Raw genomic sequence first — 26,495 nt, forward strand, 5'->3', positions numbered from 1 at the left:
TTTTAAATAAAATTTATGAATTAATCGCATTAAAAAAATAATTTAATTAATTATACGACCAACCGAATAATTAATTAGTGAGTACGAGCATGAAAATATAGCTCTTTACACTAAGTCACATTTTGGCAACCACTTTGAGATTTGAGGTCATGAGGCAATCTCCAATCTACATTATTGTTTAATGCAGTAGGTATCCTTTCAATGATTCTTAATTGTGGTCCTTTTCATTTATGATAAAATTGCACAATCCATAATTTCTTTTAAAAAAATATATTTAATTTAGATACACACATCCAGTTGATAGTTCAACATCTTTTTTTTTTAATATTTATATAATTTCGCCTATTATTTGATTAATTAAAATTTTAAATTGAGTTTCAGTGCATATTCTAAAATATTTATTTATTGCAAAATGATAAATTCTAGACAATGTATTGCTTTATATAATCATTAAACTACTCAGCAATGTTTAATTGTTTTGTTGATTGATATTGAACAGTTGGTACAACTATATAAATAATTTTGAGCTAAGATATCATGTTTTTGGAGAAAAAGAAAAGAAAAGGAAAAAAAATTATAAATATATTGTTAAATATGCATTATATATATATATTTTTTTAAAAAATTTATGGATAATTAATTAGAATGTAATTAAATTATAAATTTTATTATAAATTTAAATATATGACTAACAAATAATTCAAACAGCATTTATAGATTTAATCTGATGGTAAATGCATCTGAATAAATTTAAGAGATATCAAATTTTATTATTTTAATTTTATTTAAAAAAAATAAATAAATAATCCAAACGATAAAATTTTAAATTAAAATTTTATTTTTTTTAAATTAGTCAAACAAAAAATTTATATTTTATATTTTAAATCCAATATTAAAGCACCTGCATTCTCTAGGTGGATTTCAATTCTAAGTCGATTTCAATTCAAAGGTTTTAAACGCTAAAAAAAAATTTACTATTTAATTTTATAGATATTTCATTATTAATAAACCAATATCTCAATTTTAAAAAAATTCTGATAGATAGACGATACAGAAGTAGGTACAATTTTCACTTCACAGATGCAGAGATGTGAGAAGCCCTTCAATTCTGGAACTAGAAACCAATAAATGCACAAAAGCTGTCTACTTCAAATTGAAAAAAGAAAAGAAATTGGAAAAGGACAGGAAGAACCAACCAAAATTCCTAAATCAAAACAAAAATAATGAGAAAACCACGAAAAGCAGAGGAGAGAAATTTGGATACAGTATAAGTGAACGAGGGAGAATCATGTGATCCACCTCCTCATCCTCTCTCAACTAAAACACCCATAATAAATTTCACCACCGAGAAGCCAACCCTTTTGTCTTTCCCCCTTAATCCTTTTTTTTTCCTGTTAGTAATCTTCCACTCATAGATTTCTCCTTTGGAAGTGCTTTTTCTTCTGGGTTTTTTTCGTTTGTGGTTTTCTTTTTTACATGGTCATCAATGGCTTCAAGTGCTTCTAGGTTCATAAAGTGTGTGACTGTGGGAGATGGAGCTGTAGGCAAGACCTGCATGCTTATTTGCTACACGAGTAACAAGTTTCCTACTGTATGTTTTATTTTTGTTCCATCAAATCATCTCTTTAAATGGCTTTTCACATCTGATTTATGAATTTTATTTCTCCCTCTCATGGGTGATCTTCTGTGTTTATTACTTCTATTGTATTATTGCATCTGGGTTTTGCAGCTTTTCATATTTTCTCAACACCAATTCATCTCTTCTATTTTAGTCTCTCGCAAACCCTTTGGCTTCCATAAAGTCGTCTTTCTGAATTTTCCAATTTTAAACGATCGCCTGGGTTTCGCATGTTCCATTCCTCATTCAAATGTTGCTTCTGCTGCTTGGTTGTTTCATGCAGATAAACAAGCATAATGTTTTTTTTTATGTTTTTCAGATTTATATTTTAGAAATAAATGTTAATTACTCTATGCTTTGTACAATCATATTACTTTTTATGTTCATCAGGATTACATACCCACTGTGTTTGATAACTTCAGTGCAAACGTGGTAGTTGAAGGAACCACTGTCAACTTAGGACTCTGGGATACAGCTGGTATGGTTTATCTGTCTCTCTATGCATATTCTTTGTTCCTTTTTTTTTTTTTTTTGCCTCAACTGAGGATGAGAATTTGTAATTTGGGTTGCTTAAACGGCTTTGTCAAAATAGGCAGCTTTTATGATGCATATTTTTTTTTATGACTTTTATAGGACAAGAAGATTATAATAGATTAAGGCCCTTGAGCTACAGAGGGGCTGATGTTTTCGTGTTAGCTTTCTCTCTAGTTAGTCGGGCAAGCTATGAAAATGTACTTAAAAAGGTCTGCACATTTTACCTCTTTTAATCTTCATATGATTCTGTTTATTTTCTTCCTCCTAACACCATTGCTTGTTCAGTGGGTTCCTGAGCTTCAGCACTATGCTCCAGGAGTCCCTGTAGTACTTGCTGGCACCAAATTGGGTAAGTTTAATGGCATTCATCATTTTCTCCCCCAATAAATGCTGTGAAGTTCACTCGGACAATTTAAGTTGCCATCTTTGAACTTTAGTCCTTGTTACAATGCGATTCCAGATCGTTAATTTGTATAGGACTCTAAAGACTTCGATTTGGTTAACAGTAAAGCCACCCTTAGTAAATCTCTCCCTATTTCCCTCTCTCAGTCTCTATTTCACTCTTTCTCAGCAAGATTCAACAATAAAATTACCATGCAAATAAAAAATCAATGGCAGAAATCCAATAATCAACAAGAAACCTAGGATTCAAACAAAATAGAAATGACATTATCCATAAATCATGAAGCAGGGTCAACTGAGAAATCAAGCCAAATAAACAAATCAATCAACAAACACCAAATGAAAAAAAAAATCAACAGTAGAAAAATAAAAAGACATACAACAGAAATAAACAAATTCAAGCACAAATCGATAAGAGGACAAAGTAGCAGAAGAGAGGATAGCTGACACCATTGCCTTAACCACCATTTCGGTCAGTGACAAATTCTAGGGGAGTACCATGGAGCTCCTCATTTGTGTGGATCCAAGGGGATAATGTTTGAACCAAGCTTTCGATTTATTTCTCCAAGAGAGATTCAGGTGAAACGGAGTGCAACTGGGAGCTGTTAGGGATCACACAAGCTTGGGGATGGGTCCCTAGAGCTTCATCGGTGCTAGGTAGAGGGAGAAACTGGGGGGGGGGGGATGGGTCCTAGAGCTTCAATGGTGCTAGGTAGAGAGAAAACTGGGAGGGGGGGGGTCAAGTTCTCCCTCCTCTCTTTTTCACTATTGTGAGTTAAGGTTGGGGTGCTTTTGGGGACAGCAAATCTTGAGGGAGACCAATAATAGGTGGTGGAGAGTTGGCCAGAGATGGCCTATGCTGGAAAGCTTCTGAGAGAGAGAGAGAGAGGGTGATGAGAGAGAATGTGGAAAAGGGAGAGATGAGTTATGAGCAATGAGAGAGGATGTCCGCCATGTCATGTTTATTTAGTTTGAATGTGCCATGTAAGCACTTGAAGCAGGTAAAGTGACTGCTGTTAACCAAATCAAAGTTTAGGGAGTTATAAGATAGACACTGAAATTCAGGGACAATGCTGTTGGATGGGCTAAATTTAAGGGATAAATTAGTAAAATTAATCCTCTTCCTTCTCACAGCAGTGTTTATTGTTCTCTTCCTGCTTGTTTACTTGTATTTTATATGATCTTGTTAAGTTCAGTACATTTGAGATTAAGGCTCAGTTGTTAAGCATGGTAAATCTTGGTTACACCCGTTAATTTCTGCTTCCTAGTCAGTACCACATTGTTCAGTAAGGGAAGGGAAGGGAAACCCTTGGTGAACACTCTGAATACAACAAAGGTGAAACAAATACGAATGCTTTCACTCATTTGCTGTCAGTAAAAGTATGTTAAGACATGTACTCAACTACTCAATTCATATTTCAAAATAGAAAGCTATTGTCAAACCTCCTTTGACAAATCCATGAGTTGATATCAACTATAAACATGCTTTCTGTACTCATTTTTTCCTTTACAATGGCATATGTCATTCTCTTTAATGTGGTAGGTACTAGGGAGTTGACACATGAAGATTAGTTTACTGCATGCAATGAAATCCTTTGGCAGAAATCTTGATAACTTGGATGTAGCTTTTAGACAGTCAGGAATTTAAAGTGATAGAATTACTAGTATATTTATAATCTACTTGCCAATTCACATTTCCTTGCAAATAATAGTGAAATGAGGGGTCACAGACTCAGGTCATATCTCTTATCTAGTTTGTAATCAATAGGGCCATCCAGTGCAAGGTGGTGTCGTAGTTATCAGGTTTATGTTTTCAACATTGAAAAATTAAGATACAAATTTAGGGAAAAAAATTGAACATTAATAGCAAGATATATTAAGACATTAGGGCCATTTATATTTTTTATCCTTGTTTTTGCATCAAAGGTTCGTTCAAAATCCACAGTATATAGGACAAGGTAGATAATTATTTTGAAGTTTTGTATTTTCATAGGTTAGCCATCAGAATCAAAAGAATGTGGTCAAACATGCTGAGTTGAATGTCATGCAAAGTAGGGTTGGCATGACACTGAAAAATGTGAAAGTGAAGAGGTTCTTTTGGAAAAAGGGTGGTTGAGATTAGCCAAGGCAGCGCTACACTTGCAAGTGCTGAAAACTAAAGGGAGTTTTGTGTTTGCACCAGTTAGCAGAATTAGATAGCAATAATTTTCAGGAATTAGCCATGTGAAGCATTTTAGAGTTCTGAAAATAATACATGCTTCAAAAATGGACGTGCAGATCTTCGTGAGGATAAGCACTATTTGGCTGATCATCCTGGATTGGTACCTGTGACCACTTCGCAGGTGCAGTTTAATATAAAAGATTGGTTCATTTTTTTTTTTGTAATCACGCAATCAGAGTGTTTTTAATAATATTTCTTTGCTAATCAGGGTGAGGAACTCCGGAAACAGATTGGTGCAGCGTATTATATTGAATGCAGCTCAAAAACTCAACAGGTAATATGGCAAGACAGTCGCCTGTTGAATAATTTGTGTCCATGGTAATTAAAATGAATACAAAGTAATCTTAGTCTTGGTGGATTGCTATTCTCAAGAGAAGTGGTGAAACTTCCCAAAGTTACTCCCTGTGATCATAAACTGTAGATTTGTAGTGGTACTGAGACTGGTCCCCTTGTAAGATTTCTGGTCACCTGGACCCTGCCTCATGTTATAGATGCTTAGTAACGTTGATGTTTCTTCATGAAAATTCTATCCAGATGCTCTGTGCTCTTTGGCATACAGTCCACTATGAACATTTAACATGTATAAATTGGATGCTCTCTCATATGGGTTTTGTGGTACATTACTAGATAACAATCCTGTCTGTTCCTCTGTTTTGTCTGTCACTGTCAAGACAAGTTTTTTTTTTTTTGGATCTTCTGTGATTTTTTTTTCTTTTTCCGGTGCTATTTCAGAATGTCAAAGCTGTCTTTGATTCAGCAATCAGAGTAGTTATCAAACCAGCACAGAAACAAAAAGAGAAGAAGAAAAAGCCAAATCGAGGATGCTTTTTGTCAGTAACTTTGTTCCTTGCACTTCTAAGAGTTACTTGTTTTATATTTGAGTGCCTAATATGTGAAGACCTCTGGCATTATATCCTCCTGCACGTGAATGGTCTAATATCGCTTGTTTCACTTCTGCAAGAGTTTTCTCTTAAATATTTTCTTTACATTAAGTAACTAGCTGTTTTCTCTTAGTAAAGGGGAAAGTATTTTCCTTGTGTCTTTCTTAAATATTTCCCTTCTATGATTCCTAGTGATTCTGCAATTACGTCTAAGTGGAAATTTTGGAATTTGTACTAATTTGTAGTTTAGCCATATTCAAATGGTAATTTAAACCAAGCAAACTGGAAAAAAGCAGCCATAAAGCTTATTTATGGATTGAGGCTTAGTTGAGTTATGTCTAGGTCAGAACCTGGCAGGAATCAGTTGGGCCTAAGAGTAAAAGAAAGGCATAGTGACCATTTAGCTGAAATAGTGAGTGGTTGTCTTTAGACGTGCTAGCTATACCTCAGAGGCCTAAGCTTTTGTTAAGAGGAGTGAATGCACTGCAGAACATCCCTTTAGAAGGTGGAAGTAACCAGCTTAATTACCTAGACAGGAAACGATATGATCAGATGAAAGAGTATTTTCAAAATAATAGATATGCAGAGGTTCCCAGGAGATTTCGTTGGTATATTATGATCTCAGACATAAATTTGATAGGATGCTGTCACATATAGAAAGAATAAGTAGAAAAGATAGGCTTTTGGAGGGAAAAGTTGTAATTGCTGTAACTGTTGTCAGTTGTAACTGAATCAGGAATTTGGAAGGAAATAAATGTTAGTTAGAAGGTAGTTACTCATATACATGTATAAAGGAGAGAGCTCTTACCTGTAAATGGCATTCAAGAATAATCAATAATATCTCTCCCTATCTTCTAATCTCCCTCTCTGTTCTCACCTCCCTTCTCTAATTCTGTCCTCATCTCCTTTCTGAATTCTCTTCTCATCTGAATCTGTTCCCTTCTTATCCCCAATTCTTCTTCCTTTTTTCATCCCAATTCTATTCTTAGCCTTGTGCTAATAATTGGTATCAGAGTAAGGTTTAAAGCTTCCTGAAATTCCAGGTTCCTTCCAATGCTATTTCTCTATTCTTCTGCTTCTCCTCTTTGAATTTCTTCTTCCTTCTTCCCTTATATTTCTTCCCCTCCTTCCTTTGTTCTTCTCCCCTTTTTTCCTTGGGCTTTCTTTCCTTCTTTTACCTGAAATTTCTCCATTTTTCTTTCCCCTCTTGCCTTCTCCCTTGACAAATCTTGTTTCTCCTTCTTCTTTGTTTCTTTGTTTCTTACTTTCTTGAATTAGATTCCCTTCTGTTTGTTTCTGGTTATTCCTTTTGTTCTTTTCTTTAAGCTTTCACTTTGTTCATTTCAAGTAACATGTTTCTTGAAGTTCTTGAAATTTCCATCTAGGGTTTTTATTGAAATCAGAATTCTTTTTCTACAATCTTGAGGTTCTCATTTCTTTCCCTATTTTTCTTGGACACAAAATATAATCAGTCCATGGAACAAGAGGATTGGCAAATAAAGATCTTACAAAGGCTTCTTGAATGTGTTGAGAGATTGCAAGAAGAGTTGCCCAGGAAACCAGATCATGAATTGAGAAAATTTGAGAAGCCTGATGTTAGTGAACACAAAACTGATGAAGATTTCCTTCTTGGAAATTCTTACAAGCCAAATGAAGACCAAGTTGGTGATGGTTCCTGTTATAGGTTATATAGGTTATAGGAAGTAAATATTGATAGATGTGTTAGTTGCTTAATCTTAGGGATTGTATAATTATAGGCTTGATTTTCCTTTTTACTTAGATATCGTTTCTCATATATAAATAGGTTGTAATCTCTATTGTGATAGATAATAACAAATATTATCATTCTACATGGTATCAGAGCCATTCTCGTAGAGATTTTTTTTCTTCTCTCTCGTCAAGTTTAAAAATTTTTTTGGAGACTTAGGACTCTGTTCATTTGAGTTATCCATAAAGGGTAACGTTTGGATCTCACCATCGCTGGAGTCACCACACTGACCCCTTGTCAGATTTGAGGTTTGTTTGCCGTTCGGGTGTTGGGTGGAGGTATTTTTTGTACTGTTCATATTTGTCATATTCGGGTACTGTTCATCGGCACTGTTCACAGGTACTGTTTATCGGCACTGTTCACTGTACTGTTCATCGGCATTGTTCACGGGTACTGTTCACCCGTACTGTTCTTCTGATCCTTTGTTATTTTGATTGTTTTGGGTTGGTTGTCCTGATGGCTGAAGTTAAAACCACACTGATGTGATTTCTGTGATGACTAAAATCATGGAACACAAATTTAATGGATCTAATTTTTTAGATTAGAGTAAGACTATCCCTTATAATATTTTATTTCCCACAAAATCTTTGTTTCGTATTGAGCCACGTATCTTTGGGTGTACTTGTTTTGTTCGTGATGTTCGTCCACAGGTTACTAAATTGGATCCCAAATCACTCAAATGTGTCTTCCTTGGCTACTCTCGACGTAAAAAAGGGTATCGTTGTTTTTCTCCTGATCTGAATCGGTATCTTGTGTCTGCAGATGTAACATTCTTTGAGTCCACTCCGTGTTTTTCGCCATCATCTGTTTATAACACCCAAGGTGAAGAAGATGACCTTGTGTTATACATTGTTCGCTCTCCGTCTCCTCAGACTACTCCCACACCTTTCGCTCATGTGCCAGGTCACCCTCCCATCTTTCATGTGTATTCTAGACGCTTGGAGGACTCTGACTCCGCTCCGCTACCCGCTTCTTTGTCGACAGATCCTGCTCCCAATGATCCTTCACTGTTTGATTTGGATTTGCCCATTGCTCTTGGCAAAGGTAAACATACTTGCACTTATTCTATTTCAGCTTGTATCTCTTATGATCAATTATCCTCTTCTTCCCGTTGTTTTGCCACTGCTTTAGATTCTATTTCAGTTCCCAAAACTGTTATTGAGACTTTGTCCCATCTTGGTTGGCGTGCTGCAATGGAAGAGGAAATGATGGCCCTTGACACTAATGGTACTTGGGAGTTGATGTCCTTGCCCCCAGGAAAGCGGGCTATTCGGTGCAAATGGGTGTTTGCAATGAAAGTAAATCTTGATGGATTTGTTGCTCGCCTCAAGGCCTGTTTAGTGGCCAAAGGTTATGCACAAACTTATGGAGTTGACTATTCTGATACATTTTCCCCAGTTGCCAAGCTCGCATCTGTTCGATTGTTTATTTCCTTAGCAGCTACATATGATTGACCTTTGCATCAACTGAATATTAAAAATGCTTTTCTTCATGGTGATCTTCAGGAGGAGGTCTATATTGAGCAACCACCTGGTTTTGTTGCTCAGGCGAAGTCAGGCAAGGTTTGTAGACTTCGAAAATCCCTTTATGGCTTGAAACAGAGTCCTCGGGCATGGTTTGGCAGGTTTAGTGAGGTGGTCCAACAGTTTGGAATGAAGATGAGTAAGTGTGATCACTCAGTGTTCTATAGAAATTCTGATAGTGGAGTAATTCTACTTGTAGTATATGTGGATGATATAATTTATTAAACCACAGTTTCATACAAAAGATTTGGGTTCATTGAAATATTTCTTGGGAATCGAAGTTATGCAGTGTAAGAAAGGCATCTTCTTATCTCAAAGAAAATATGTTCTTGATTTGTTAGCAGAAACAAGAAAATTGGGTGCTAAGCCTTGTAGTGCCCCAATGACCCCTAACCTTCAACTTACCACAGAAGACAGTGAGCCATTTGCAGATCCTGAAAGGTATAGAAGATTAGTTGGCAAGCTGAATTATTTGACGGTGACTCGTCCTGATATTGCATATTCAGTGAGTGTAGTAAGTCAGTTTATGTCATCTCCTACTGTTGCCCAGTGGCATGCTTTGGGACAGATTCTCTGTTACCTTAAAGGGGCTCCAGGGCGAGGACTATTCTATGGTAACCATGGGCACTCAAATATTGAATGCTTTTCTGATGTTGATAGGGCAGGCTCGAAGGTTGATAGGAGGTCAACTACTGGGTATTGTATTTTTGTGGGAGGTAACTTGGTCTCATGGAAAAGTAAGAAGCAAAATGCGGTCTCCCGTTCTAGTGCTGAATCTGAATATCGACAAAAGATAATATCAACAGGACATATCCGAACTGGAGAACAATTAGGAGATATCTTCACTAAAGCTCTAAATGGAACTCGAGTTGAGTATATATGTAACAAGTTGGGCATGATTAACATTTATGCTCCAACTTGAGGGGGAGTGTTATAGGTTATAGGAAGTAAATATGTTAATATAGGAAGTAAATATTGATAGATGGGTTAGTTGCTTATAGGCTTGATTTTCCTTTCTACTTAGATACCGTCTCTCATGTATAAATAGGTTGTAATCTCTATTGCGATAGACAACAACAAATATTATCATTCTACAGTTCCAATAAGAATGACAAGGTTAATATTGAGATAGGTCGCGATTTTCTTTTCCTTAATGACATGTTTAGTTCTCATAGGAGTGAAATTCAGCAGAAATTTGGAAATGATGTTAATGGTTCAAATACCGAGAACAATAAGAGTTTCAAAATAGGTCAAAAAGAGGTTGACAATGTGGGTAGTGAAGAAGACGAAGAGTTTGATATTATTAGTGTTATAGACGCTTTTATCGACAAGACTTATCATCGACAGCAGCAAGTAGATCGCAGCTCAAACACTTAATCGTTCTTTCTAAAAAAGACTAGTTTTAAATAAGGATGAGTTTTATTAAATTAAGAATATGCTGTCATAGTGCTATTTTATTCTGATAGGGATTTTGCTATTTTATTTTAAGTAAGATTTCTGATTTACTTAGATTTTGCTATTTTATTTTAAGTAAGACTTCTGATTTACTTAGGACTATTTGCAGTAGGACTCTATTTGTAATCTTTATTTATATAGAGGTGAATTTTATGAATAAAGCAAGCATATTCTGAGATACAAATCGAGATTAGAGGCTCTTTCTTTAACGAGTCTTGAGGTAACGGGGCTTCCTCCAACGAGCTCCATCACAATAATCATAGGTTCAAGAAAGCGCTGCTGCAGCTGAAGATTCGGCAGTTCATCGACCCGTGACAAGATCCTTCACCAGAGAACTCAACAATTTGGTATCAAAGCAAAGTGCCATGGGAGAATCAAGGTATGATCTGCGAGCATTACTCCAGGAAATTCAGGCCTAGAATGAAGCTCGTGTGGCACTATCAGAATTCCACCTGGAAGCACAAATTGAGGCTTTGTCGCGACAAATACAGGAGCTGGTGGGGAACTTGAACCCAACCTGAGGCAAGAAACTTGAGGTAGGGATCAGCAGTAGTAACAACAATCACTCGAAAAGTCATTCCGAGCCAACAGATGGTCGTCATGTTGCTAGAATGGTGCCAAGATATTCCAAGCTAGATTTTCTAGTGTTTGATGGTTGTGACGATCATTTAAACTGGTTGCACAGGTGCAAACAATTTTTTGCTAATCAACGGACGCTGGAGGAGGACAAGGTGGGGTTGGCAGAGCATTCCATCTGTTAGAAGAAGCTCAATTATGGTTCTACAAATTTAATCAGGAGGAACCTGAAATATCCTGGGCAACTTTTAAGAGTTATTGCAACCTGAGATTTGGACCACCCCTCCAAGGAAATTCCTTGGGAGAGTTGGTCAACCTGAAACAAACCGTAAGTGTAGAAGAATATCAAAAGCAATTCCAATACCTCTTAGCACAAGCTAATACGGTTCGGGCAGACCAACAACTTGATATTTTTACTACTGGGTTAATCGAAAGTATATGATTAGATGTCCAAATGCAGAATCCTCCCAATTTGGTCACAGCTATCAATCTTGCTCAATCCTTTGAAAGGAAACATCATCTGAGTAGGAATGTAGGCTACCAAAAAAATATCTAGTTACCTATGCAAGCTCCTTTCACCAGCAAGGCACTGTCAGGGATGGCAGCGGGCTCCACTACTATTTCCAGAAGTAGTAGCAATGCAACCCCGTTTATAAAAAAAATTATCCAGGAGTGAAATAGCAGATAGGAGGGCAGAAGGATTGTGTTACAATTGCGATGAATTGTATAGTCCCAAACATCAATGCAAAAAACATTTTTTGGTTAGAGCTGGACGATACACATGTGGCATCTGAAGAATAAGAAGAAGGATTTGAGGACAATCCGGCAATTTCGTTGCATGCAATCATAGGCCTGCAGAATCCCAGAAACATATACAGGGCTGTCCAATGAACGTGTTGGTGGACTCGGGCAGCACAAATAATTTTCTTAGCTAAGTAGCAGTTCAACGCTTGAAAATAACAATTGATCAGCATAATGGTTTATAAGTGACAATAGCAAATGGCCAGAAAATTCCTAGCATGGGGAGAAGCAAGGAAAAACTATCAACCGCAGGTGTATTTTTTCTAATTGATTTTTACATTATACCCCTAGATGGTTTTGATATTGTTTTGGGTGTTCAATAACTACTCACATTAGGCAAGATAGAGTGGGATTTCAATACTCTAACCATGACTTTTCAGCGTGGAAACCAATGCATCACCTCCACTTTGATCCTCTACTACAGGATCACTCGATTAGATCCACCACTGACCGACAACCATTACTAGAGGAATTCTCAGTCCTTTTGCAAGAACCCATAGGATTGCCGCCTATCAAGAAATGTGACCATCACATCTGTTTACTTTCAGGTTCTTCGCCGGTAGTGGTTCGACCATACCGCTATTCTTATCGTAAAAAAGATGAAATTGGGAAACAGTGTGATGAGATGTTGTGCCAAGGAATTATCTGTCCAAGCCACTCTCATTTTTCTTCAACAGTATTGTTGGTTAAAAAACAGGATGAGTCATGGTGATTTTGTATGGACTACTGTGAGCTGAATGCTAAAATAGGGAAGGATAAATAATAGTGAAGGATAAATTTTCTATTCCAATTGTGGATGAATTACTTGTTGAACTCCACGGAGCTCAGTATTTACTTAGTTGGAGTTATGATCTGGCTATCATCAAGTCTAGAAGAAAAAAGAAGACCTGGAGAAAACACCATTTCGAACTCATCATGGGCACTTTTGAGTTTTTAGTCATGCCCTTTGGCCTCACTAGTGCTCCCTCAACATTTCAAGCATTAATGAATGAGGTATTTCAACCTTAACTTCAGAAATTTCTTCTGGTTTTCTTTGATAACATTCTGATTTACAGCAAAACATGGGAGGAACAGTTGCATCACATATAGTTAGTATTTTAGTTACTTCGTTCCCATTGCTTGTCCTTAAAACAATCAAAGTGCTCATTCGGAGAACAATAAGTTTCCTATTTGGACCACATCATTACTGCTACAGGTGTATCCGCGGACGTCACCAAGATTCAAGCCATAACAAAATGGCCTCTCCCACATTCTATCATGGCTCCACGCGGGTTCCTCGAGTTGACTGGCTATTATGGGAAATTCATTCGAGATTATGGTACCATTGTCGCTCCACTCACACAACTTATCAAGAAAAATAGCTTCAGCTAGAATAATAAGGCAGTAGCTTCTTTTGCAAAATTGAAACAGGCCCTGATGCAAGCCCCAATACTCTGCTTGCCAAACTTTGAAAAGGAATTTGAAGTGGAATGTGACGCATCTGAAATTGGAATTGGCGCATTTTTTGCACTAAGAGCAGCATCCTATTGCCTTTTTCAGTAGAAAATTAGTCGTTCGACATCACAAATTAGCTGCCTATGAACGTGAATTGATCGGTCTGACTAAGGCCATTCAACATTGGCGGCCTTATCTTTGGGGAAGGTCTTTTGCCATCTGAATGGATCATTACAGTCTCAAGTATCTCTTGGAGCAACATCTAGCCACATCTCCCTAACAACACTGGCTTAGCAAATTGATGGGCTTTACTTTTCGAGTAGAGTACAAGATGGGCAAGCATAATGTAGTGGCAGATGCACTTTCTCGCCGACATGAAAAGGAAGGACAATTGATGGCATTTTCTTCTCCCACCGTTATGATATTTGAAGCCATTCAACAAGATGTTGCAAATTCCATAAAGTTATCTCAGTTGCAATAATAAATTTCAGATGGGCAAATGGATATCGCGTGGACAATACGCAATAGGTTGCTTCTCTATCATAATAGGATCTACCTTCTTCCGGATTCACCATTAATCCCTACGATAATCAGTGCTGTCCACGATGGCACTCATGAAGGTGTTCATAAAACACTTCATCGCATTTGCAGTTATTTCTTCTGGACAGTTATGAAGTCAGCAATTAGGGAATTTGTTGCTTCTTGTTCTATTTGTCAAAAGAATAGAGCATCAAACTTGCATCCTGCAGGGTTATTTCAGCCCCTTGCACTTCCATATGAGATATGGTCCGATATATTGATGGATTTTATTGAAGGTTTGCCGAAAGTGAAGGGTAAGATTGTTTTGTTGGTTGTAGTGGACCGCTTTTTTAAATATGCACATTTCCTACCACTTACACACTCTTATACAGCAGTGACAGTTGCTCATGTTTTCTTTTTCAATATTGTTAAACTACCTGTTGTGTCCGAGTCAATTATTAGCGATCGGGACGTTATCTTCACCGGTAATTTTGAAAGGAGTTATTTCGTTTGGTGGAAACCAAATTGGCCTTTTCTTCGGCTTACCACCTTCAATTGGATGGACAAACCGAAGTGGTGAATCGTACCCTTGAAATGTACTTGAGATGCTTTGTCGTTGACAAACCCAAAAGTTGGGTGGATTGGGTAGCATGGGCAGAATTTTGTTATAATACTTCCTTCCATACAGCAATCAAAATCACGTCATTCCATGTTGTTTATGGCAGAGAACCACCTCAATTATTATCCTACGATCCAGGTTTTGCTCGTGTGGAGGCTGTCGATGTGGCATTAAAAGAAAAGGATCAAGTAGTAGAAGAAGTCAAATTTCGCCTACACCAAGCTCAAGCGCGCATGAAGCAATACTATGATAAAGGGCACATAGATATTTCTTTTGAGAAGGATGATTGGGTTTGGCTTCGTTTGCATCCCTGTTGCCATTTTACTATTACAAAACAGTAAGGAAACAAGTTGCTGCAGGAGTTTTATGGCCCATTTCAAGTGTTGCAAAAAATAGAAAATGTAGCCTATCAATTGGCTTTGCCTTCCTCTAGCAAGATCCATAATGTCTTCCATGTTTTTTTGCTAAAGTCTTTCAAAGGCATTCCGCCAACGACAATGCCTGCATTACCACCTATGACAGGTGGTCGTGCACTTCCCATACCAGCACACATTATCCAGGCACGTCTCAACCGAGGGATTTAGGAAGTCTTGATTCAATGGACTGGTTTAGCAGCTTTCGATTCCACGTGGGAGACTTTGGATGACTTTCAACAGGCTTATCCACACTACCAGCTTGCGGACAAGTTGATTTCCAAGGGAGGGAGTGATGTTATAGACGCTTTTATCGGCAAGATTTATCATCGACAACAATAAATAGATTGCAGCTCAAACACTTAATCGTCCTTTCTAGAAAAGACTAGTTTTTTTAGATAAGGATGAGTTTTATTAGATTAATAATATGTTGTCATAGTGCTATTTTATTCTGATAGGAATCTTGTAATTTTATTTTGAGTAGAACTTCTAATTTACTTGGATTTTGCTATTTTATTTTAAGTAGGACTTATGATTTACTTAGGACGATTTGCAATAGGACTATTTGTAATCTCTATTTATTGAAATGAATTTTATGAATAAAGCAAGCATATTTTGAGATATAAATCGAGATTAGAGGCTCTCTTTAACGAGTCTTGAGGTAACGAGGCTCCCTCCAATAGCTCCATCACAACAATCATAGGTTCAACAAAGCGAGGAAGAAATAGAAATAAGGGAAAGGCTGCTGCAGCTGAAGATTTGGCAGTTCATCAATCTATGACAAGATCCTTAACTGGAAAACTCAAAAATTAGTGTTGGAGAGGAGCTTGTCTCGTATCAATCAGATTCAATTCAAATTAAAGAACTGGCTTCTAACAATCGAGAAGACATTGAAGAAAAAAATTCAAAATCTTGAGCATCTCAATGTTGTGAAGACAGACCAACAATTTTGTCATGGCATTCAATATATAACTAAGCAGGATGAGATTCTTGTTGCTGGAGTTCAACGGATAAAGAAGAACCTTACTGGATTACCCTTTCACTTCACGGAGAATTACTATTGTAATAAGGTAGCCATGATGGATATTGCAATTTCTTGGAGTGATAAGGATAATTTGAGCTTATTAATTCAAGAGGATTTTGATTGTGATTTCCATTCTTGTGAGTTCCTAATTTCAATGAAGGATAAATGGGAGAAATCAATAATGCTAAAGAAGAAATTAATCTTGAAAGGATCTACATCTGTAATTCTAGAAGATTTGTTTGAAAGATGGAGAAGGCAGCGAAAGAAAGGGTTTCAATCCTTAACAATTGGGTATCAGCTGCTAGAACAAGATGCAACTGGGAGGATCAGTCTTTTATGAAATTAATTTGTTAGCAGAAGATGCTATTTTGAATTCTCACATAATTTCGGCTAATGAGAGGTGCTTGAAATTCCTTTCAATTTCCAGCATTCACACATTCTTGGGGACAAGAATGTGCTTAAGGGGAAGGTATTGCCACAGATAGAAAGAATAAGTAGTAAGACAGGCTTTTGGAGGGAAAAGTTGTAATTGCTGTAATTGTTGTCAGTTGTAACTGAATGAGGAATTTGGAAGGAAATAAATGTTTTAGAAGGTAGTTACTCATGTACATGTATAAAGGAGAGAGCTCTTACTTATAAATGGCATTCAAGAATAATCAATAATATCTCCCTCTCTATTCTCACCTCCTTTCTCTATTTCTTTCCTCATCTCCTTTCTGAATTCTCTTCTCATATGAATCTGTTCCCTTCTTATCCCCAATTCTTCTTCCTTTTCTCATCTCCATTTCTATTCTTAGCCTTGTGCTAACAGATGCTTGGGGCCTAGGGGTTTGAACTCTGCATTCTAGGTGACAATTATCTGATTAGACTAGTCCTCCGATGCTTCCATTAATAGTCTGATAAAAGACGAGATATAGGAAAGTAGAAGAACATCCTCACTGTCCTGTTTCAAAATATTGTCTCCTTGCTCTGACATGGTTTGTGTAAGGAATGCCAGATTTAGTAGTGTCTCCGGAGGAGCTATATGAAATCCGTTCATTTTTCTGGTTATATTCCTTGCATCTCATCATTTTGGCGATTTTCCTGTTAGCTTTTTCATACCATTACTTCCAATATCTGCACGCACGCTCACCCACCAATTGGGCCAATTAACTATCAAAATTTATAGTGTAATATCTCATAATAACTCACTATTCGGTTTTCTCATGTCATGCTTTTAAATTGCAGAGATATCTTTCGTGGGAGGAGACTTTTGTGTCTCACATGAAGTACATCCTCATCAGTGAATTTTCATTTGCATGTTTTTACTGTTGCTAATGTATTGCCGGGCGATTGTTCAGGCTATCAAGTTCATGTTTGATTTTGAAAGCAATGTTTTCTCTTTATTGCAGTACAGCTTTCTTTGAATGTCACTCGCTCAGTGGCAGTTAATATTTTTTAATCTTATGTTCGACTAACAGTGGGAACAACATTATTTATTTCTACTATCCTTGTATACTAATTGTATGTATTGATTCTCGAAGCTCGGCAGAACTTTTATATGTATATGGCTTATAACTAGAAAGAAAATCGCTCTCCTTTTCTCTTCTTGCAAGTTGATTTGATATTTTCACTTTGCTGATTCTCAACCGCTTGATGTTCTGCTGTTTTCTGATTTTCTGTACAACCATACGCTTAGATTGAAGGAAGTTTGAGCAGATACGAGATCATTGCGCAGGTTCATGTGCGACATCTTTTCCATCTCAATACTAGAAAGCTTCTTTTTCCATCCCTTTTCTTTCCTATTAAAAGAATTTATCAATTTTTTCAACGATTCAATCTCAAGACTGGGAGTATCAGCATGAAATGCAAGGGAGATCAAAATGACATTTCCTATGAATGCTGTGTTTAATAATGTGATTCCTGAACCTCTTCGTATCATTGATAGAGCCCATAATGTCTTTGAGCAGATGCAACCCTTAGCTTCTCAAGGACAACATTCTGGGAAACTTCCCCTTCTCTCTTCTGCTCAAGATAGATGAATCCCACCTCCTTATTACAGAAATTCTGAGGGGCTTTTGGTTGATGGTTGTTGCTGAATTTCTCTTTGCTTGGTTCCCTTTTGCAGCTGAAACCTTCGCCTTATTTTCTGCTTTGCCTGTTAGTATTTCCTTTTTCCCCGTTAAATTAATTGTCGTGTGGATTGGGTGGCAATGAAAGCGGAGGGAGCTGTCCCCAGGATGTCTTCAATCCCCCATCCCAGTTGGAAGCCCTCCTCCTTAGACATAGGTTTTAATTTGCTAATCTGTGAATGAAAGATATATCTTTGGTTTAAAAGGAAAAAAAAAGGGGAAGTCACATTAGATCAAATTCAGGAGTGCAGTTCCAACGTATTTATTGACAAGTTCCATTCAAAATCATATATCCATGGAGCACATTCCCTTGACCACTTAATCAAATCATGCAAATAACCGCTAGTTTTAAAACACAACAGCATTTGTTGTACAACTGCCAAACAATTGGACCGCAGGGGGAGGGGCTATTTCAATTTTCATAATTACAAAGCTTGGTTAGTCGAATGTTTTCAAGTGAACATCAATATCACTCTAGGCTGAAAGTTTCACAGTTATAATCTACACAGGGTTAATCGATCAAATAAAATATGCTAAGAATAGAACCGCAACAATTGCTTCTAAAGCATATGCCAGAACAAGCAAAGCAAAAGTACCAAAATTCTGATCACTCTGCTTCTCTCTGTGACTAAAATGAAAGAGGAAAAAAGAGAGAAAGATAAAATTAACCACAAAGCACATACAAAAGGGCTGTTGTTTAAAGCAGTCAACTAACCCAACCTCCACTGTCGGAATGGTTGGAAAAGGAAGGATAGTTTTCGCCCAACAGTATATATTGTGATGCACTGAACAACAGTATGGTGACCAATTTTGAATGTCTGGGCAACAAAGACTGCATCCTTTCCAACAGTTAAAATATCTACAAAGAGAAAAGTGAACTGCAGTCACCCAGTACAAATTCAAGGAAATACCAACTGGAAGCCCTGAATAGATTCCTTTTTGGTACAACTGGCACAGTGTAAGGTGGGGGTCGGAGACTGATCAAACATCAAATAACTCACTTACCACCCATCCTTAAGGACAAGTTTGATACCATCCAGAGAGTGCATGCATCCAAACTGAAACAAAATAAAACTAATCAATTGAGTAACAGGACGTATATCTCATGCTCTACAGATTGTATCAAATTAAAGAATATATAAATTAATGGAAAAGCAAAGCCATATGAAATAATAGTTCACACTAAACTCAAGGTTAAATAAGAAGAAGAAGAAGAAGAAGAAGAAGAAGAAAACACACATTACATAAATACATGCTAAAAACTTACGGATTTCAGGGATGACCGGAATGTGCAGTTCATCATTATTGCCATGATGATTGCTTATAACTTTCCCACCCTCCATCTGGCTCCTTCCGCTTCAATACACTGCCTCCTGCAACTTGAAACATCCTTGATTGCTCTTCAGCAAGCGCCTGTGAACTGGCTACAGACAATTGTCTTGATGCAAGTGAAGATGTTTCATCTCTCCCTTCCATATCTGGACCTAGAGGCCCAGCATTGAGGTCTAGCCCATGCCTTCCCCATTTCCTGCTACTCTCTGTGCTTCCATTATTGTTATTATCCAGGAGGCTAACGACAAAAGGCCTTGGATAATGAGATGGGACTGCCCCAGCAGGTGCTAATACTTGAGAATGCATTGCAGGAAAGCAAAGCCTTCCACCAGATGATGAATCAGTATAAGTTGATGAACCACCAGAAAAAGTTGCTGAGGATAGAGGAAAGTTGGTTCCAAATGGAAAGACAGGATACTGAAAAGGTGCAGATGGAAAAGCCACAGCTGGAGAAGATGACAAGACTGACCCCCTATAGATATCAGCACTAAATGGAGCACTGCCAGTAGGCGGCGCCAACATTCTTTGAGGACCACTAGGTGTGACCACTGGAAAAGGCTGCTCTCCTCTATCAGGCAAGATAGACTGGATTGTGACAGCTGAATATGGATTACCTTGCGGAAACCATGAAGACAAGTTCCCCATCTCTGTGTTGTTCATTCGAAGGCCAGAAAGAGATGGTGCACAGTTCCTGCTTTGCTGGCTAAATGATGGTTCCACGCTCATCTCATCAACAAGAGGCCCATCATTCAAATCAAAGTCCCTACGGACACTCAACTCCCCATTAAGAATACCACCTGAAGATGATTTGATTGACTGAAGCTGCACATCCAGCCTATGACCATTGCTTATTAAATGATTACCAGTATCAGCAGGCTCATCCACTCTATTCAAATCAAGATCAAGTCCTCCAGAGTTACGAACAGAAGCGGAACACCATGTTTCATCATGTGAAAAATCATGATTACTGGCCATGTCAGCTATAGAGCTTGTACAATGTGCAGTACTTCGAGAAGCCATATCGTCAAGGATTCTTTCATCAGGAATATTCAAGTCGATATCTAAAGGACGACGACTGGGCTTGGCAGCTGGTGCATCAGGAAGAGATGCACTAGTCGTACTTACCATCTCCAGTGCTTTTCTAGGTTCAGCTGGCCGAAATGCACTTGTGGCTGCTGATCCCTTCCAACCAAGCTCTCCCTTATTCCTTAGTAAATCATCTGGGGGAATAAAAGGCCCTTTTGCAGCAGAAGCTACTGTAATAGAAGAAGGTAGACCACTGGAAACAGGTAAAGGCAAAGGGTTAACTAATTGAACAGCATTAGAACATTCAGGTGCCCCCGAGTTATTTGGTCCCCCATCACCACTAAAGCCTTCATTAAGATCAAATTCCACTTTTGCTTCCATATCTGACTCCCCTGCAGCAGATGAAGGAACAGCATCTGCAGTGGCAGATGTACATTCCTCAGTTTCATCAACTTCAGTGCCAGTCAACTTTGATCCTCTAGACCTTGCTTGTAGTTCAGGTTCTTGTACAACTGTCAGTGACAACTGGTGAGAAGGCAATGGGCTGCCACTGTGTTGTTCATTACTCTGATTACCTTCTAGACTCTCCACACAACCACCCTTCTGATCACTGATAGCAGAACCAACATTCCCTTCTTCAGTTTTTGGTTTTCCAGTAGACAGACTCCTTGTGTCTGTTTCATCAGCTTTTTCCGCCTTTGCTTCACCAACATTTCCAGAAACAATGTCCTTATTAGAATCTGAAGGATGCTGCATATCCCCAGCACTTCCTTCTGTATTGGAATGCATCATTGCAGGTGGTTTCTCCTCTTCTTGACCAGAAATGTTCAACTCATTATTCCTGTTCTCACTATCAACTTCCAAAGATGGATAAGGAGATGATCCTACAACAGCTTCACTCCCAACCACTCCTGAAACATTGAATTTATCCTCTAATTCAAAAGGATTGCACAAGCCTTCTTTAGTATCAGAGACCCCACCAGCACTTGATGTGCCACATGCCTTTTCCTCCCGTGTGTCTATCCCATCATCATTGGATGTCTTCTCTGCCATGCTTGCAGGGGGCACAGCTGATGAAGTGCCTATTAATGATTCTTCTGATTTCACTTTGCCTTCTAGGCACGGTTTGGCAATTTGCTGCAAATTCATACTGGAAGAATTTAAGTGTCCATTGACATCCCCTGTCAGTTTTGATTCTGACAGCAAAGAAGGTTTAACTTCCATGTTCTTAGCCAGTGAATTACTGGTGATGATACTCTGTTTCTCATGTTCATCATCAACAACCTGCACTTGGTCTGACATAAGCTTATCACCTGGATATGATTTTATTTTTGAATCGGTGCTTGTGCAAGAGTGCTCAGCAACAGTTATATTTCTTTGTGGAGAAGGCAACGGTGAAGCCACATCTGATTTGGACATCTCACCAGTAGCCACACTAGCAAGTAAGTTCATTCCAACATCATCCCCAATGAACAATGATGCATTTGTTTCCGAGTACTTGACACAACTCTCAATAAAAGCATTTATTGAGCTGAAAGAAGCTTCGTGCAATTTCCCAGATTTACGTTCATTTCCAGATGATGAGGAAGCAGCTTTAGAGACTTCAGCCAATTTCCTAGCATCATTACTGGTTCGACAGTTATCTACATCAGGAACAGCAGAAGGAGAGCCATCTCCCTCGTCAGACCCAGTAAGGACCTCTTTGAAATCATTGCTTTGCCATGACTCAGTGTTGACATCAGCAATAGTATTAGCTCGATGAGCATCACTCTTTTCCTTCACATTACGATCAAACTGGTCATGCTTCTCAGAAAGCACAGGAGAAGAAACCCTGCTATTCATTACTGAAGGGTCCTCAAATGATCCTCCACTGGCAGTTCTCGCAGGACTACGACCTCTATTGGACAGTTTAACGATCAATTTGTGATTATTCCCCTCTACCACGGGGACATCAACCATCTTCTCACATGTCAAATTGGGCTGTGGCAGTTTTTCTGAACCTGGACTTTTGTGCAAGGAAGAATTCCTGCTTGACCCAGTTTCCTTTTGCACTCCAGATGAAGTTGGACCAGGAAAGCCATTCATCGATTTACGATGGCGAGAAGAACCACCAATGATCTTATTTGCAGACACTGAAACAGCAGTAGAGCTCCTTGCGTCCTCCTTCACTGAATGCCCCCCTGCTTTGGCATGGTCACTGGAACAAGATTGACTATTGTTGTGGGACTGACTAGAACTGCTGCTTTTCTCATCTCCAGTAGCTGTTAATGGAGGATCAGAGCCACCACTGCCTCCAGTATTTCTTGTTTGTCCCTCTCTTAAGTTATTACCCACTGATGCGGGAGATGGTGATGATTTTACAGAACCTGGAGATGCAGATGCTGACTTGGTTGTAGTCTCCCCTAGGACAAGTTTGACTGGAGCATTTTTTGATGCAGGAATTTGGGCAGCTGAACTCTTCATTGCAATCTCAGAGGATGCACCTAAATGTCTGCTCCCACCATGTGAAACTTCTGGAAGACGAGATCTCGCAGCCCATGAGACAGCCTGGTTAGAACCAGACTTTGCATCCATTTCAGCCTCAACACGTTTCTTCCATGTATCAACTAGAGTTCTTGCTTTCTTCTGAATTTCCAAGTTCTTATGTGTTCGCAGATGATTCACTGACTTGCCAATATTACACATTTGTAAAGCATGAAGATTTACAGGGAGTTTGTCAAGAGCCCGAAGTAAAACTAAGAGAAAGACCTCAGTAGATTTATCACTATCCTTGGGACTACTACCATCACCAATCTTTCCTTTATGCACCTCTTGCAACCATTCATCCAATACAGGCAAGCCCCTAAGCTGCACAAATTGATTGAGGCAATCAAACTTTTCTGTCGCTGCTATCACACCAGCCAGTACAGATCGGCCAACCAAGTCTATCCTTTTCTCATTTTTCTCAGGCAACATGAGCTGCACCAATTTCTTAACACCCTCAAAATCTACAAGCCCCCCTTTTTCTGTAAATTTAGAAATCTCAGATCTCCAAATGCTTTCCGAACTAGAGTAACCAGGATCACCATCATCCATCTTTGAAGATCGTTCTCGTTTAATAGGCTCAGGGCCTTGATCTCCTCGCTCCCTTTTCTTTCCCTTAACTTGAGAAGGAAAGGATGAAGCACTGTTGTGTACACTATCTGAACCAGGTTTTAACTGTGATGTCGACATCGGCCCATTCATTGGCTTTGGGGAACGCCCCCCTGACTGTACTGTTGCATGCATTTCTATGCTTGTCCTATACAATAGCTGATCTACTTCTTCTTGTCGTTCCTGTGGAAAAGAAATATAAACTACCATAAAGTAATTGGTAATCCCAGAGGGGGAAAATGCACAAAGGGCATGTAAAACTTACATTAATATAATCTTGATCAGTTAGCCACCATAAACACTTGTTTGTAATGTCGTAAACTCGCCGGCACACAAAAGAGCAAATTCCTGATGGAAGTTCAACACCTTTAGCAAGGAATGCAACTTTACACGGATGGAGTAATGATGCAGCTGGAATCTCATCCTTGTGAAAGGAATAAAATATTTCGTTTGGCGCAGCTTCCAATAGGATGCCCTTGCCAAGCTTTACTTCAGAAGGTCGATAAAGCCAATTCACACACAACTTTAACTCATTCTCTTTCCCAGCAGTAAACCACCGAATTATTCCAATGAAAGGTAGGGAGTCCTGGGATGGTTTGAAAAGAGCACAATCCCCAACAGTGATCTTGCGTCCGTCCTGTTGAAGAAAAAAACAGGGAAATTCAGTGGATTATCACACAACTTAACTGAAGAGAGAATTAAATATAACTGCCTTTCCAAATCAGTAGAACACAGTAAATAGTTCTCAATGAAGTATAAAATAATAGAGACAGTGGTTTCTGAAATAAAAATCTATACATCTCAGTCAGTCTTATACATCAATAAACTCATTAGTTCACCATTATACTCGATACCATGATCAACTAGTTAAAAGTTGCATATAGCAGCCTCAACCCATGGAGCCATCTTTGTATGAGATCAACAGTAATACAGAGACTTCTGAACCCAGAATATTATGAATAAACAAAATTATTTACTGACCAATACAATGAATTTCTTAGTACTGCAAAGCAGTTTTGCACCCATCAAAATTTCATTTAATAGAAGCAAGGAAAACATCATTAACAACTTCATATTGGCGATTGATCACTTGTCTATTTCCCAGATCACCTCATCAAGGGAATGAGGAGCAACGCCTAAAGTTTATAAGAAAAGTCAATTGTGATGCCAATCAAAACACGTAAAAACTCAAATTTAGAATTTACTTCAAATCCTATATGAAACAAGTCATCAAGCACAATTCTCCAAAATCAGATTCACTCTTAAACTCACACAAATCGAGCCATTCGTCTCCCCAATTCTCCATCTACACAAGCCAAACAACACCAGGTGTTTTACAATAAAAATTCATCCAGTTCACATCTAACGACACCGTAAACAAACGAATTGTTCTTCAGTCGCTTAACTCCCTCAAAAGCAAATCATATCTGCTACCGGCTCATACAACCCAAAATCCACACCGTCAACACCTCCCGAAATCCCTTCATTGACTGAAGCAAAACATAAACCAAAGTAACGGGAAAATTGGGTAAGAAAATTAAGAGGAAAACTAAAAGAAAAAAAAAAAGCACCTTGCAAAACGAATTAGCAGGAGACAGCGATGAAGAAGGCGAGGAAACATCACCAGCTACAACCGAATTACAACGGTTGGGTCCTGTCCACATGTGCCGGCCCCTGTTCCTTCCCTCACAAGCCCGCCCATGCATAGCCTTGCATTTTCGCCCACGAGTACCATCAATTCCCTCTCCTTGATTCCAAAACCCACTCCCCACTCTACGTCCCTACATCAATTTTAACCCCTAGATCCACCTAAAAGCCCTATCTTCCACCATTCACCACCAGAACCAAAACCCCAAATACAGCTTCCCCAATCGAATTCCTCTCCAAAGGCGTCCGATTTCCAAATAAATGGATCCAACTACAGCTTCGATCGTTGGAATTGAGAAGAATTAAAGCAGCCCTTTCGATCTAGAGAAAGGAAAGGTCGAGAATCGGAGAGAGAGAAATGGAAGAAAAGAGAGAGACGGCAAAATGAAAAGGTGTACTTGGGTACTTGGTAGCGCGGGGACGGGCAGATCGGGCTGACCGGGCAACCTGGTGATAACCTTACAGGGCGGTGAGTTAGGTGACAAAATGAGTAGAGATCATGTCAGAATATGACTGGACTAGATTGGGTGATAGAAATGTTGACTGACCCATAAAGGCAGTGGTTGACTTTGATTTTTGTTACGTGGGGAATTAGTTCTTAGGTTTTGGTGTGTTTGTTGTGGGGTTTAGAGCGGGAGAATGATTGGGTGACAGGGGAGTGTATGTAGGATGTGAGGGGTAAATAGGTAAATTACAAAGGATGGAGAGTTTTGGGTTTCGTAGTCACATGATGGATAAGTTAAGGTTGTCCTGACTTGTTCCAACACACACATTAGTAAAGCAAGAAAGGGCTGATGTAAATGTTCTGTTTCTGGCAAAGAAAATGATTTTCCTGGCTCTTTGCGCCTTTTCTTTGCTGTTTTTTTCCTCGCTTCCCTTTTTTATTTTTATGATAATATGAAATAAATTATATTCATATTACTTAATTTCTATTTCACTTTTTTCATCTTAAAAGGTTTTTTATTTTTATTTTTTCTCTTTCTCTATTGAGTTCTCGGCTTCTTTTTGCCCTTTTTTAATAAGTTTGTCATCTCTTAATTTTCATCTTCACTTCTATGCAAACTGAGCCTCCAATATCTAGTTCACCTCTAAGAGCAAGAAGAGGTGGAATGGCAGACCAAGCAGATTCCATATCTTTATTAGAAAAAAAGGTGGAATGATCCTAAAATACACAATCTATCACTTGGATTTAAAATTTACAACTCCTTTTAATTACAGGGAATTCGTTATCAACATTTTTTAGTCATTTCATAAAATTGTATTATAAAGTATAAGCAAAACTTGGAAAACTTTTGCACATTTTGTATGGGATAAAATGTTTAAAATATATGTTCCATGGCAGTTCTTGTGTTTCATACCAAGAGCCATTTTTATGTGTAAATTATATTTCATATTTTGCAGTAATCGGCATGAAATATTTATGTTAACTATTAAAATAAGAGGCAAAGCATAGTATCGC

General features: G+C 38.3%; 2 protein-coding genes across 4 annotated transcripts; one reads left to right on the forward strand and one right to left on the reverse strand.

The window, feature by feature from the left end:
- The first annotated feature begins 1,066 nt into the window (after window positions 1–1,066).
- LOC110600268 (rac-like GTP-binding protein 3) lies at window positions 1,067–17,371 on the forward strand. 2 transcript variants are annotated; one of them, XM_021737080.2, is made up of 8 exons: window positions 1,075–1,591; window positions 2,009–2,096; window positions 2,252–2,361; window positions 2,438–2,501; window positions 4,832–4,896; window positions 4,984–5,049; window positions 5,508–5,605; window positions 17,016–17,371. In XM_021737080.2, exons 1-8 carry the CDS (start codon window positions 1,487–1,489, stop codon window positions 17,053–17,055), a joined length of 636 nt encoding a protein of 211 aa, XP_021592772.1. In that variant the 5' UTR covers window positions 1,075–1,486; the 3' UTR covers window positions 17,056–17,371. The 2 variants fall into 2 exon arrangements, with proteins under 2 accessions (XP_021592773.1, XP_021592772.1); XM_021737081.2 differs by lacking the exon at window positions 5,508–5,605 and having other exon boundaries at window positions 1,067–1,591.
- A 1,162-nt stretch (window positions 17,372–18,533) lies between these two features.
- On the reverse strand, window positions 18,534–25,425 carry LOC110600267. 2 transcript variants are annotated; one of them, XM_021737079.2, is made up of 5 exons: window positions 24,961–25,102; window positions 24,662–24,879; window positions 23,655–24,026; window positions 19,167–23,572; window positions 18,534–18,957 (listed from the first exon to the last, which is right to left on the reverse strand). In XM_021737079.2, exon 4 carries the CDS (start codon window positions 23,522–23,524, stop codon window positions 19,202–19,204), a length of 4,323 nt encoding a protein of 1,440 aa, XP_021592771.1. In that variant the 5' UTR covers window positions 23,525–23,572; window positions 23,655–24,026; window positions 24,662–24,879; window positions 24,961–25,102; the 3' UTR covers window positions 18,534–18,957; window positions 19,167–19,201. The 2 variants fall into 2 exon arrangements, with proteins under 2 accessions (XP_021592771.1, XP_021592770.1); XM_021737078.2 differs by lacking the exon at window positions 24,662–24,879 and having other exon boundaries at window positions 24,961–25,425.
- Window positions 25,426–26,495: the final 1,070 nt, after the last annotated feature.

This window comes from Manihot esculenta, chromosome 14, assembly GCF_001659605.2.
Source record: "Manihot esculenta cultivar AM560-2 chromosome 14, M.esculenta_v8, whole genome shotgun sequence".
NCBI classification, from domain to species: domain Eukaryota; kingdom Viridiplantae; phylum Streptophyta; class Magnoliopsida; order Malpighiales; family Euphorbiaceae; genus Manihot; species Manihot esculenta.